Here is a 13880-nt window from a genome sequence, read left to right as displayed (position 1 = left end):
CACTCTGTTCTAGCCATACTCACTGTGCCGCTGGCCACACAAAGAAGTTTGTCTTGCTCTGCCAACTCCCATGCCCTGGCACTTGGCTGGGATTCAAACTCTCACTCTGTACTGGAGAAGCACTGCTCCATGCTGCCCAATACATTGTCTCTGGCTGATGGAAGCAGGCAGGGTTTGTCCTGTCCCACAGCACTCCAGGGAGGGGATCACTTTCTCTTACTGCGGACTGCACCCCGGAGCTGGCTCCCCACCCCCCCAGGTGCATGATCTAGGCAGCTGGCCCCAGTCTGGAGAAAGCCCCTCAGAGATTGGATCTTTCTCCGTCCTGGTCTAAGGTTTTTCTGTTGTCAAGATACAGTCCTTTGTTTCCCCAGGCTTTCTTTCTCTTCCCCTTGTCTCTCCACAGAAGGGGATCCTTCCCCTCCATTCTTTTTATCTCTCCCCGTTCACCATCATGTACCTGTGGCCCGTCAGGTTGTCCCGGTGGGTCCCTGGAAGCAACCCTGTCTCTTTGCCTCCCAGACTCTTGGAGTTCAAAGTCCTTTAGCTTCAACACTGCTTTGTTTGAGAGACAAGGGAACTTTGGATCCCCCTACTTCTCCACCATGTTGGCCCCTCTCCTGGTCCTTTTAATTAAAGGAGAAATTCCCACTTTAGAACATAAATAAACATAAAGTTAAATGCTACCTGAGTGGATTTAACATCTAAAGAAAGATCAAAATTTTCTTTAAAGACAGTGTGGAGTCAATTGTAATAGTCATGAACAAGTTCATCAAGCTTTTGTGTGCTAATCTGAGTTTTGTTTCAGTCAACAGGCTTAGGAAGAGCGACTGTAATTGCTTGGTGATTTCCAACAAGTTTTCTAGCATCTTACCACAAGTTAGATGTTTGTTTTTCTAAATACCCTTCAGGATATTCTCCTCTGGCTGGTTCCATCCAGTGTTTGGCCTGGTTCTCACCAACAAGCACATGGAATAATTGGTATAAATCTGAGAAACCAAAGTGGTAAATTTGAATAACTGTTGAATTCTTCAGCAAACTTATTGAGGTCCTCAGTCATTTAGGGAACTTTTTAACTATGGCTCACAATTCAGCCTTAGTCCAGGGAACAAGGAACTTGAAGTTTATTTAGTTCCTCAGAAAACTTAACTTTAAAGAACCAGGTTTTAATAGGTTCAGGAGAGGACGAAGCAGAGAGATTAAAAGGCAAGTTCAGCAGAAAGAACAGACAAAAGTGTTGCCAGAGGTGGGTCCTGAGCACAAGATGGGTGCAGATGGAGGGAGGGAGAAAACGGCCTCAGAAGCCATTTTGATGGCTTTTGTTCTGATGACTTCAATTGTTTGTTTGCCTCAGTTGATTTGTAAATAGCATCTTGCAAAAAGGCAAACTTAGTATCCTGAAAACATATGGAACCCTCAAGGTACAATTTAAAATAGGCATTCCAGAGATACAGAGTTTGCCGGACAAACACAAGATAAAGGAATTCATGACCACTAAATAGCCCTACAAGAAATGTTAAAGGGGACTCTGCATGGATAAACCATAAGTAGGACTAAGTAAAGTAGGAAACACAAAAGCAGTATAAATAAGTATATTTAAAATTCAGTCAAGGGATTCACAAAATAAATTATGTAAATAAATTCACAAAATAAACAAATTATGAACCATATACCTAAAATATGGGCATGGGAGAGAGAAGGGTAAAGAATAGGTTCAAATTTAAGTGACCATCAACTTAATATAGAATGTTACATGCAGAAGATATATACACACCCACACATGTGTATACACATACACACACAAATTACCATTATATATACATGCATGTATATATATATAATGGTAACCATGACTCAAAAACCAGTAATAGATATGCAAAGACTAAAGAGAAAGGAATCCAAGTATATCACTTAGGCCAACTAATCATGAGATAAAAAGAGAAGAAAGGAACAGAGAAGTACAAAAACAACCATAAAACAAGTAACAAAATGGTAATAAACGCATACCTATCAATAATTACTTTGAATGCAAATGAACTAACTCCAGTCAAAAGACATAGAGTGATAGAATGGATAAAAAAGCAAGACCCATCTAAATGCTGCCTACAAGAGACTCATTTCAGACCTAAAGACACCAGAATCAAAGTGAAGGGATAGGGAAATGTTTATCATGCAAATGGATGTCAAAAGAAAGCCCAGGTGGCAATACATGTATCAGACAAAATAGGCTTTAAAATAAAGACTGTAACGAGACAAAGAAGGACACTATATAATACTAAAGGGGACAGTCCAACAAGAACATATAATAGTTGTAAATATTTATGCACCCAAAATAGGAGCACCCCAATACATAAAACTGTTAATAACAAAAAGAAAGTAATTGAAGGTAATACATTAATAGTAGTGTACTTTAAATTTTTTTTAACGTTTATTTATTTTTGAGAGACAGAGTGTGAACGGGAGGGACAGAGAGAGGGAGACACAGAATCTGAAGCGGGCTCTGAGCTGTCACCACAGAGCCCAACACAGGGCTTGAACCCTGTGATGAGAGATTCAATGAGAAACAATGAGATAATGAGCTGAAGTCAGACGCTTGACTGAGCTACCTAGGTACCCCTAAAGTAGGGCACTTTAACAGCCCACGTACATCAACAGACAGATCATCCAAACAGAAAATCAACAAGGAAACACTGGCTCTGAACACATTGCACCAGGTGGATTTGACACATGTATTCAGAACATTCCATCCTAAAACAGCTGAATACACATTTTTTTCAAGTGTACATACACCATTCCCCAGAATAAATATTATGCCACAAAATAAGTCTCTCATGGAAAAGGTTGAAGTCATACCATGCATCTGTTCTGAACACAGTGCTTTGAAACTAAAAGCCACAAGAAAAAACCTGGCAAGAGCACAAATACATGGAGATTTAATAACATGCTACTAAACAATGAATTGGTCAGTCAAGAAATTAAAGAGGAAATAAAAAATAACATAGAAATAAAATGAAAATACAATCATCCAAAATCTTTGAGATGCAGCAAAAGCTGTTCTAAGAGGGAGGTTTATAGCAATACAGACCTACCTCAAGAAGCAAGAAATATCTCAGATAAACAACCTCATACCTATAGGAGCTAGAAAAAGAAGAACAAAATCCAAACCAGTAGATGGAAGAAGTTTTAAGTGTTAGAGCAGAAATGAAATAGTAACTTAAAATACAGAACAGGTCAATGACACCAGGAGCTCATTCTTTGAAAAGATCAACAAAATAAGCCTTTTACCATACTTATCAAAAAAAAAAAAAAAAAAGACTTAAAATCAGCAGTGAAAGAGAATAACCACCAACATCACAGAAATACAAAGGATTATAAGGGAATATTACAAAAAATTATATGCCAGCAAATTGAACAACCTAGAAGAAACACACAAATCTCTAGAAACATATATATAACCTCCCAGTCAGGAAGAAATAGAAAATTTGGACAAACCAATTACCAGGAATGAAATTGAATCAGTAATCGAAATACCTCCCATAAACAAAAGTCCAAGACCAGATGGCTTCACATGTGAATTCTACCAAACATTTAAAGAATTAATACCTAGTCTTCTCAAACTATTCCAAAAATCAGAAGAGGAAGGAAAGGTTGCATATTCATACTATGAGGCCAGGATTACCCTGATACCAAAACCAGATTAAAACACTGCAGAAAAAAGAATGATAGTCCAATGTCTCTGACGAATATAAATGCAGAAGTCCTCAACAAAATATTAGCAAACTGAGTCCAACAATACATTTTAAAAATCATTCACAGTCTAGTGGGATTTATTCTGAGGATGAAAGGGTAGTTTAGTATTCCCAAATTAATCAGCATGACACATCACATCAATAAGGGGAATGATAAAAAGCATGTTATCATCTGCACAGATGCAGAAAAAGCATTTAACAAGGTACAACATTTATTCATGATAACCCTCAACAAAGTAGGTTTAGAGGGAACATAGTTCAACATAATAAAGGCCATATATGGAAACCCCACAGTGAACATCATACTCAGTGGTGAAAACCTGAGCTTTTCCCTTAAGATCGGGAGAATGACAAGGATGTCCCCACTCACCACTTACATTCAACATATTGTTGAAAGTCCTGGACACAACAATTAGACAAAAACAAAAAGTATTCAAATTGGAAAGGAAGAAATAAAATGTTCACTGTTTGCAGATAACATACTATATGTAGAAAACACTAAAGTTCCACCAAAAAACTACTAGAACTGGTAAGTGAATTCATTAAGGTCACAGGATACAAAATCAATATATAGAAATACAGGGCACCTAGCTGGCTCAGTCAGTGGAGCATGCAATTCTTGATCTCAGGGTCGTGACTTCAAGCCCCATGTTGGGTGTGGAACCTACTTAAAAAATGTTTTTCAGAAATCTGTTACATTTCTATACACATAATGAGGTAGAAAGAAGTTAAGGGGAAAAACCCCTTTTAGTGTTACACCAAAAAATAGTAGAAACCTAACAGTAAACTTAACCAAAAAAGTAAAAGAACTAAACTCCCAAAAACTATGAAACACTGGAAAAAAAAACAACCTATGAAACGCCGATAAAAGAAATTGAAGAGGACACACACAAATAGAAAGACATTACAAATACTGTTAAGATGTCCATACAACAAAAAAAAAAATCTGTAGATACAATGCAATCCCTATCAAAATACCAACAGAATTTTTCACAGAACTAAAATAAATACTAAACTTTGTATGGAACTACAAAGACCCCAATAGCCAAAGCAGTCTTGAAAAAACAACAAAACTGGAGGTATCACAACCCCAAATTTCAAGATATACCATACACCTGTAGTAATCAAAACAGTATGGAATTGTCACAGATATAGACACATATATCAATAGAACGTTATAGAAACCCAGAAATGAACCCACAATTATATGGTCAATTAATCTTTGACAAAGGAGGAATGAATATACAATGGAAAAAAGTTTCTTCAATAAATGGTGTTGGGAGAACTAGATAGCTACATGCAAAAGAATGAAACTGGACCACTTTCTTACACCATACACAGAAATAAATTCAAAATGGATTAAAGACCTAAATGTGAGACATGAAACCATAAAAATCCTAGAAGAGAGCACAGACAGTAATTTCCCTGACATTAGCTGTAACAATTTCTAGATAGGTCTACGGAGGCAAGTGAAACAAAAAATAAACTACACCAAAATAAAAGCTTCTGTACTGCAAAGTAAACAACGAAGAAACATGAAAGCCTGCTGAATGGGAGAAGATATTTGCAAATTACATATATGATAAAGGATATCCAAATATACAAAGAATGTATACAACTCAACAAAACAAATATTCCAGTTAAAAAATGGGCAGAAGACATGAACTGACTTTTCTCCAGAAGAGACCAACAGATGGCCAACAGACATATGAAAAGATACTCAATATCACTTATCATCAGGGAATTGCAGATCAAAACCACAATGAGAAATCTCTCACATCTGTCAGTATGGCTAAAAACTAAAATACAAACAATAACTGTTGGGAATGCAAACTGGTACAGCCACAGTAGAATATAGTATGGAGATTCCTCAAAAAATTAAAAATAAAACTACCATATGATCCGCTGATTTCACTACTGGATGTTACCAAAGGATACAAAAACACTAATTTGAAAAGATATATGCACCTCTATATTTATTGCAGCACTTCTTACAATAACCAAACTATGAAAGCAATGCAAGTGTCCATCAGTAGATGAATGGATAAAGAAGAGGTTGTGTATACATACAATGGAATAGTATTCAGTCATTTAAAAAATGAAATCTTGCCATTTGCAGCATCGTGGGTAGATCTACAGGATATAATGCTAAGTGAAATAAGTCAGAGAAAGACACATACTGTATGATTTCACTCATATGTGAAATTTAAGAAACAAAACAAATGAACAAGGAATAAAAGACAATCCAAAAAAAAACCCAGACTCTGAACTAGAGAGCAAAGTGATGGTTATCAGAGGAGATGGGCAGGAGGGGCGGTGCATGACACAGGTAAAGGGGATTAAGAGTCCACTTATCTCAATGAGCACTAACATACAGAATTCTTGAATTACTGTATTGTACACCTGAAACTAATACTATATGTAAGAAAAATTTTAATAAAAAATAAAATAGGCATCCCAGTCAGTTGTGTTTTTGTTTTTCTGCAAGTCACAGCTTTCTAATTTGAGTAAAACAAGTTTGTGAAGATTAAAAGTTTCCCATAATAGCCATTGAGGTTCAAAATTACTTTTGGCTAAGTTGATCCATTTAGTTATAAATATACATGCATGAAGACGATAGATTTTTTTTAATTTTTTTTTTTTTTTTTTTTTTTGAGAAGACAGGGAAACAGAATCCCAAGCAGCCTCTTCCCTGCCAGCACAGAGTCCGACGTGGGGCTCTACCCCACAAACTGCAAGATCATAACCTGAGCTGAAGTCAAGAATCAGACACTTAACTGACTGAGCCACCCAGGCACCCCAATAAGAGACCCTTTTTTTTTTATGTTTAGTTTTGAGAGAGAGAGTGAGCATGAATGGGGGAGGGACAGAGAGAGAGGGAGATACAGAACTTGAAATGGGTCCCACGCTCTGTACTATCAGCACAGAGCCTAACGTGGGGTTTTTTTGTTCTTATTTTAGAGAATGAGTGAATTGGGGAGAGGGGTAGAAGGAGAGAGAGAATTTTAAGCAGGCTCCATGCTCAGTGCAGAGTCCAATGCAGGGCTTGATCCCACCACCCTGGGATCATGACCAGAGCTGAAATCAGGAGTAAGATGCTCAAGTGAGCCACAGGCACTCCAGGACGTTAAATTTTAAACATAAAACCAGCCAGAGTCCCAGAAACATGAGGAGAAGTGGGGGGTACCCTCAAGCATTTTGATAACTGTTCTCCCATTTCTTAGAGGCTTTTCTCTAGAGCAGAAAGAAATTTCTAAACAGCACAGTTTCAGGGCGCATGGATGGCTGTCAGTTAAGCGTCCAACTTTGGCTCACAATCTTGCAGTTTGTGAGTTCAAGCGCCATATCAGGCTCTGTGCTGACAGCTCAGAACCTAAACCTGCTTTGGGTTCTGTGTCTTCCTTTCTCTTCCCCTCCCCCACTTGTTCGTTTTTCTCTCTCTCTCTCTCCCAAAAAATAAATAATAAAACATTTACAAAAATAATAAAAAAATAAACAGCACAGTTCCAACAGGAACAGTCTGGTTCTAAAAAGGAATCAGACCAAAGGCTAGAACAGTTTCAGTAGGCACAGTCTGATTCCAGGCAGGAGTCAAGCCAGAGACCAGCATGATTTCATCATGAAGTCTCGTGTCCTAAAAGGAGTCAGACCGAAGGCCACACAAGTACTCTCAGAGATTGAAAAAACAAAAACAAAAACACAAGGCCTGAAAACAGATTGCAAATGAAGCCTGGAGGCTTAAACACAAAGCAGGGCGCTCAAAATCCAGGAGAAAACTTACCTTCAAACTCTGTAGGTGGTGAGAAGACAGCGTACCCAGTTGGCTCTATAGATACCGTCATCTCTTTGCTCCCCAGCCTTAGAGTTGTTGAAGGTCTTCACTAGATCTCATTTTTGATCAAGTAATGCTGACTTTAAAAATAAAACTGCCAGGGGCACCTGGGTGGCTCAGTTGGTTAAGCCTCTGTCTCTTGATTTTGGCTCAGATCATGATCTCATGGTTCATTAGTCTGAGCCCCATGTGGGGTTTCATGCTGATGACACAGCCTGATTGGGATTCTCTCTTTCCTGTTCTCTCTACCCCTCCCCCATACTCACTCTCTCAAAATAAACTTTTAAAAATAAATAAGATTGCCAGTTATTTTACCAGCAAAAAAAAAAAAAAAAAAAGGTTTATTCAGTAATACTAGAGAATTGCAGTCCAGGACAAACAAGATAGGGCAAAACCATAGGCAAGAATTCAGAAGGAAGGAGAGGAATGCCCTTTAATAAAGAGGAAAACAGGATGTTGAGAAAGCTGTTATAAACAAAAAAGTCCATTAGAGTAAATTGGGAACTGGAAGTATAGTGGGTTTTCACTGGCTGAGGTGTCAGTGTCTCATTGGCTGGATTGTTGCTTGGGGGAGGAGGAAAGCCTTTCTTCCTCCTGTTGGGATAGCAAAATAGTATCCTTGTGCAAAGTCCCTCTCTTCCCGTTAGGTCTGGAACTGAGAAGTGAGAAGTTGTGAGAGCTTGCCCTGCTGGCCTGACTCCATTCTAAATGAGATTTCCTTTAAAAAAAAAAAAAAAAAAAAAGTTTCCTTTAATTAATTTTCACATTTTAAAATATGCATGTGGCGGGGGTGTTTATTTTTTCACCTTTATTATGTTGTGTTCAAATACTATAACCTTTACAGTTCTTGCATTTTGAATTTGGAAATGAGTATGGTTTTGTGGAAGTGCTTGTATAATTATTTTTTGTAGCTGTTCCAAAGTTATTTGAATAGACATTTCTCTGTAATAGATTTACTTGCAGTCTATTACCTTTTCTTTCAAATACAAACTTCTTTTAAATATGTCATAAGGATATATATCCTACTTTACTGCCACTTCTGTTAACCTCCACTTAGGAACTTCATGGAACCATCATTTCAAAGATGGAACCCTTCTCTATTTTATCTTTCCCATCATTCCCCTTAAGAAATGCTAGGGGGGCACCTGGGTGGTTCAGTAGGTTAAGTGCCCAACTTGATTTCGGCTCAGGTCATGATATACAGTTCGTGGATTCAAGCCCCGCATCAAGCTCGGCACTGGCAGTGCAGAGCCTGCTTGAGATTCTCTCTCTCTCCCCCCTTCTCTGCCTCTACCCAGCTCTCTCTCTTTCTCAAAATAAATAAACTTAAAAAAGAAGACTGTTACAGCTTGATCACTCTAACAAAATATAATATGAAACACCAAGATTCAAATGAAATAAATGAATCTCACATCAAATTTTCTTGGATACAGATTCATTTTTCCAGTGACCAAACCCTGCTACACTTCATTCCTCAAATGTTTCTCTCCTTGGCTAATAGAATTTCTTAGTTTCACCTGGAAGCAGAGTGGTCTAGGGGAAAAAAATACAGATTTTAGGTCAGAAAGGCCTGGGTTTTAATCCAAGCTCTATGTACATAACAGTTTGATCAAGTTATTTAACCTCTTTAAACCTTAGTTTCCTCTCCTGTAATAAAAGAATAAAAGCCAAGAATTAATACTGTATCAACTGCAGGGGCTACTAACCTTAGAAAAAGCACCATCATTGGCAGTCTAAGAGAAAATAGGGAAGTAGTAAAAATAAATAAAAATGGCATTTATTATATATGTATATAATAATTCTATATGTATATAATCAATTATATATAATTATATTCATATAGCATATTAATATATAATAAAACATTTTATATAATATATACATTATGTGTGTATATATATATTTTTTTTTTTTAATTTTTTTAACGTTTATTTATTTTTGAGACAGAGAGAGACAGAGCATGAATGGGGGAGGGTCAGAGAGAGAGGGAGGCACAGAATCTGAAACGGGCTCCAGGCTCTGAGCTGTCAGCACAGAGCCCAACGCGGGGCTCGAACTCACGGACCGTGAGATCATGACCTGAGCCGAAGTCGGACGCTTAACCGACTGAGCCACCCAGGCGCCCCTATTTTTTTTTTTTTAAGTATTTGTTCTTTTGAGAGAGAGAGGCAGAGAGAGAGAATTCCAGGCAAGCTGTATACTGTCAGTACAAAGCCCAATGCAGGGCTCAAACTCATGAACCATGAGATCATGACCTGAGCTTAAACCGAGAGCCAGCCACTTAACCAACTGAGCCACCCAGGAGCCCCTAACATATATTTTTAATACAGTAAAAAAAAGTTTTGGAAGGCATGTTTTCAAAACAAATCAGATTTAAGATCAGTTCCAGTGAGAATCCCTATTTGCTGCATCCCCTCATCAGATTTTGAGGAAATGTTTATCACATTATGATCTAAGATAGATTCTTTCTCAAGTGTTTGTTATATTATGTGGAAAAGTTTTGTTTTAGTTTTGAACTAGCCATTACTAGCCTGAAATTTTATTTTTATACTTATATTCTCTGTTTTTGTTTTGTTTTAAGACTAACAAATTTCCAAACTGTTTTTACATTTTAAAAAAATTAGTGGTGCCTGGCTGGCTCATTTGGTAGAGCGTGTGACTTGATATCAGGGTTGTGAGTTTGAGCTCTACAGTAGGTGTAGAGATTACTTAAAATCTTAAAAAATATTTATTACAGGGGCGCCTGGGTGGCTCTGTCGGTTCAGTGTCCGACTTTGGCTCAGGTCATGATATCGCGGTCCATGAGTTCGAGCCCCGCGTCGGGCTCTGTGCTGACCGCTCAGAGCCTGGAGCCTGTTTCAGATTCTGTGTCTCCCTTTCTCTGACCCTCCCCCATTCATGCTCTGTCTCTGTCTCAAAAATAAACATAAAAAAAAAAAAAATTTTTTTTTTAAATATTTATTACAATGCCTAGACACCTATTTTTTTAAACCTGTTTTTATTCATGTGTATATAGGATGGGACATGAAAAGATTTTGTAAAACTATTTTTACAGGCCTTTCTACAGAGTCTTTCTGAGAGGGAAGCAAATTTGTTTTCATGTACTTTTAAGATAATTGACCTGATAGCATATATTAAGTTTTAGCCAACACAAACAAATGGAAAGATATTCCATGCTCATGGGTTAGGAGAATTGATATTGTTAAAATGTCCATACTATTAAAGCAATCTACAGATACAATATAATCCCTATCAAAATACCAACAGCATTTTACACAGAACTAGAACAAATAATAAAATTTGTATGGAACCCTAAAAGACCCCAAATAGCCAAAGCAGTCTTAAAAAAGAATATAGCCGGAGATATCACAACCCCAAATTTCGAGATATACTACAAAGCTGTAGTAATCAAAACAATATGGTATTGGCACAAAAATAGACACACAGATCACTGGAACAAAATAGAGAACTCAGACATAAACCTGTGTTTATATGGTCAATTAATCTATAACAAATATTAACCAGTTAATCTTTTGGTTTCAAGTGATAGAAACTCAAGTTACCTTAAATAAAAAATAGGTTGTTAGTTCAAAGATTCCCAGGAAGGTTCTAACTACCACGCTTGTGAGAAGGGCAGGAATTGGACTCAGCCTGAGGGGTTACTAGAGCAAGTCTTGAAACATTGGCAGGATTCTCTTTCCCCCTGCTGCTCATTGCTCCTTTTCCCTATAAGCCACCTTTATTCTCAACCATTTCAGGATTCCTTTAAATAGGAAGATATATAGTTCCCCACAGGTTTTACACTCTTAGTCACTAAACAGTTAGTTAAACATAATGGTCTTTCTGGGCCATGTTCAAAAAGCTCATGGGTGGGACTGATGAGTGTGGCATGGCTTAGTTGCTCTTTCAGGGACCAGTTGACTGTGTGGAGGGTGGAATACTGTGATAGGTTCATGTCAGTCAGGTACCAATCTCTAGACTAGTCAACCGATTACTTTCACTAATCATGTGGGTGGCTAGATCTTAGATAGAAAAGGAGTGCTAGGCAAACAGCCATGTAGAGTCTCCTACCCTAGGACAGTGGGATTCCATGGTTTTCATCATGTGCTCTGTAAGCCCCCAGAGCCCTTGTCAGTTCATGGCAAAACCAGTTTTCCATAAATAACTGTCACATATCCACCTTTGCAACTTGTACTGCTAGTTCTGTATAAGCACAAGCATTTCCTTTGATGATACATGCTTTGTGCAGAAGGAATAAAAGAACAGAATTTAAAAGAATAGAATAAAAAGAATTTTCCAGACACGTATCCCCCTAAATAGGTACTCTGTATTTTAAATAATATTTTTCAAGTATTCAAATAGTATTTTTCACGTTTCCTACTTTGAAATGACTTTTAACTTCTCACTATCATTAGAAAGATGATCCTGGGCTTTTGGTGGACTCAGAGGTTAGGTAAAGGTTTGTCTTAGTCTAGTAAATAATGGTTTTGTTCTTACTTTCTGTTTCAGTGAGGAGGTAGATTTTGAACTTCCATGCACTGAAAATGAGTGTGTATCAACTTCAGAACCTGATATTGGTGGACAATCTAAAATGGTATTTAAAGAAAAAACAGTCACTTCTCTTGGAATCGTGGCAGATGGAGTGGCCCCAGTCTTTAAAAAGAGAAGAATTGAAAATGGAAAATCTAGAAATTTAAGGCAACGAGGTGATGATCAGTAATTGCAAAAGAGCTTTTTGTACCTGCTTTTCAGACCGCATGGAGACTATACATCTTGAAGCTCCTCTGTGTTTGTTTAAATGCTAAAAATTTAGATTTATTCTAAATGTATTTTCTGTGAATCTAAAATAAATCTTTTTTCATGTGAAACTTATTTTTGCTCCTAAAATGGAAGCCTACCACCACATTTCATTGTAATACAGTGTATTATATTGAGTGTCTAAAAATGCTAATTATGTCGTAATATAAGATGCTATGTATCTGTTACTTAAAACATGGAAAAACAAGGCCTTTATTCCATTCTTACTCATAAGCACATTCTTATCCTGCACCGAAAATGCATTACTTTTGCACACTGATACTAACTTATCCAAGAAAGAAGAATCAGACCACATAAGAGAAGATTCACAGGCCCATGATGGTTCAGTTCTAAGGATTCTGTCAAAAGGCTGATACAGAATGTTTATGTGTGTTGGCCTACCATACCCAGTTTAAGGCTAAGGGCCAAGAACCAGGACTGCAACTCAGGAACTTTAAATGTAGTGCTTAATATGGAATGAAATTTGGACCAAAGGTAGAAATGTGTATTTCCCCAGTTTGGTTCAAAGCAGGAAGCATTGTTTAAACATTATTACTTACCTTGAGCTAGGCATTATGCTAGGAGCTGAGGATATAAAGATGAATAAGATATATCCCTGTTCTTCATGATTTCACATGCTAGCATAGTCCTTCTCTCAGTCATGCACTCTGTTTCAAACAGCCTTATATATACTAGAAAGTAATTTTTCAGGCTTATTTAAAGCTATGTAGATAAAGGCTTGAACAAAAATAGTATGATCTCTGACTTCAGTAAAGTTTTAGTATTCCCTTAGACAAATTGGAAATATCTTTTCTGGTTACATTTCTTAGCAAGTAGAATTTTCTTATTTTATCCATTTGAAGATGGTTTCTTCCCTTTATTACTCCAAATTCTTAAAATTATATTTTTTATAAATTGTACAGTATTTAACGTTTGGTAGTAAATATTTGTCTTTTTAAGTTTACTAGTGTACATGTAAGAAAATGATAGCTTATTAAAAACTTTATGAACGAGTTAATATTGGATTGGATTTTTTTTTTTCCTAATACTGATCAGAGTTAACAGCATTGGTGAAACAGTATTTGGAGATTTGACTATATTTGATCAGTCTACTTATTTAGGTATTTCATGAATACGTAGCGTATGAAGAAATATTTTAGGTTCTCAATAGTGCATTTGTCATCTACCTAAGCAGTACATTTTGGTGCTCAACTGCCCTTAATTGGAGAAAGTAATAAGACCATAAATGGAATGCTACTTTATTTTACCCCCACGTAGCTCATACAAAATACGCAAAAAACATACCTTATCATCAGGAGCTTGGGAAGATGGTGGATTAAGAGGACCCCAAGCTCACCCTGTCCCACATTTACAACTAGATACCATCCATATCCAGGTCAATAAACCAGAGAATGATCTGAAGACTGGCAGAACAAACCACAGCTAAATGTAGACGTGGAGCTGCCTCACAAAGGTCAGGACGGTCAGCTAGGCAGAGGGAG

The 13880-nt window shown here is 37.2% G+C and overlaps 1 protein-coding gene across 1 annotated transcript in view; it reads left to right on the top strand.

The window, feature by feature from the left end:
- WBP4 (WW domain binding protein 4) overlaps positions 1 to 13374 on the top strand; it is a 66970-nt gene extending 53596 nt beyond the window's left edge. Inside the window, exon 10 of the mRNA XM_042927335.1 lies at positions 12091 to 13374. Coding sequence (XP_042783269.1) covers positions 12091 to 12301 — 211 coding nt within the window. The 3' untranslated portion in view covers positions 12302 to 13374. The remainder of the gene's footprint in view (positions 1 to 12090) is intronic.
- The last annotated feature ends 506 nt before the right edge of the window (positions 13375 to 13880 follow it).

Source organism: Panthera leo, chromosome A1 (genome assembly GCF_018350215.1).
Source record: "Panthera leo isolate Ple1 chromosome A1, P.leo_Ple1_pat1.1, whole genome shotgun sequence".
Lineage (NCBI taxonomy): Eukaryota > Metazoa > Chordata > Mammalia > Carnivora > Felidae > Panthera > Panthera leo.
Note: the sequence above shows the minus strand (reverse complement) of the source record. Positions and strands in the feature narration are given on the sequence as shown.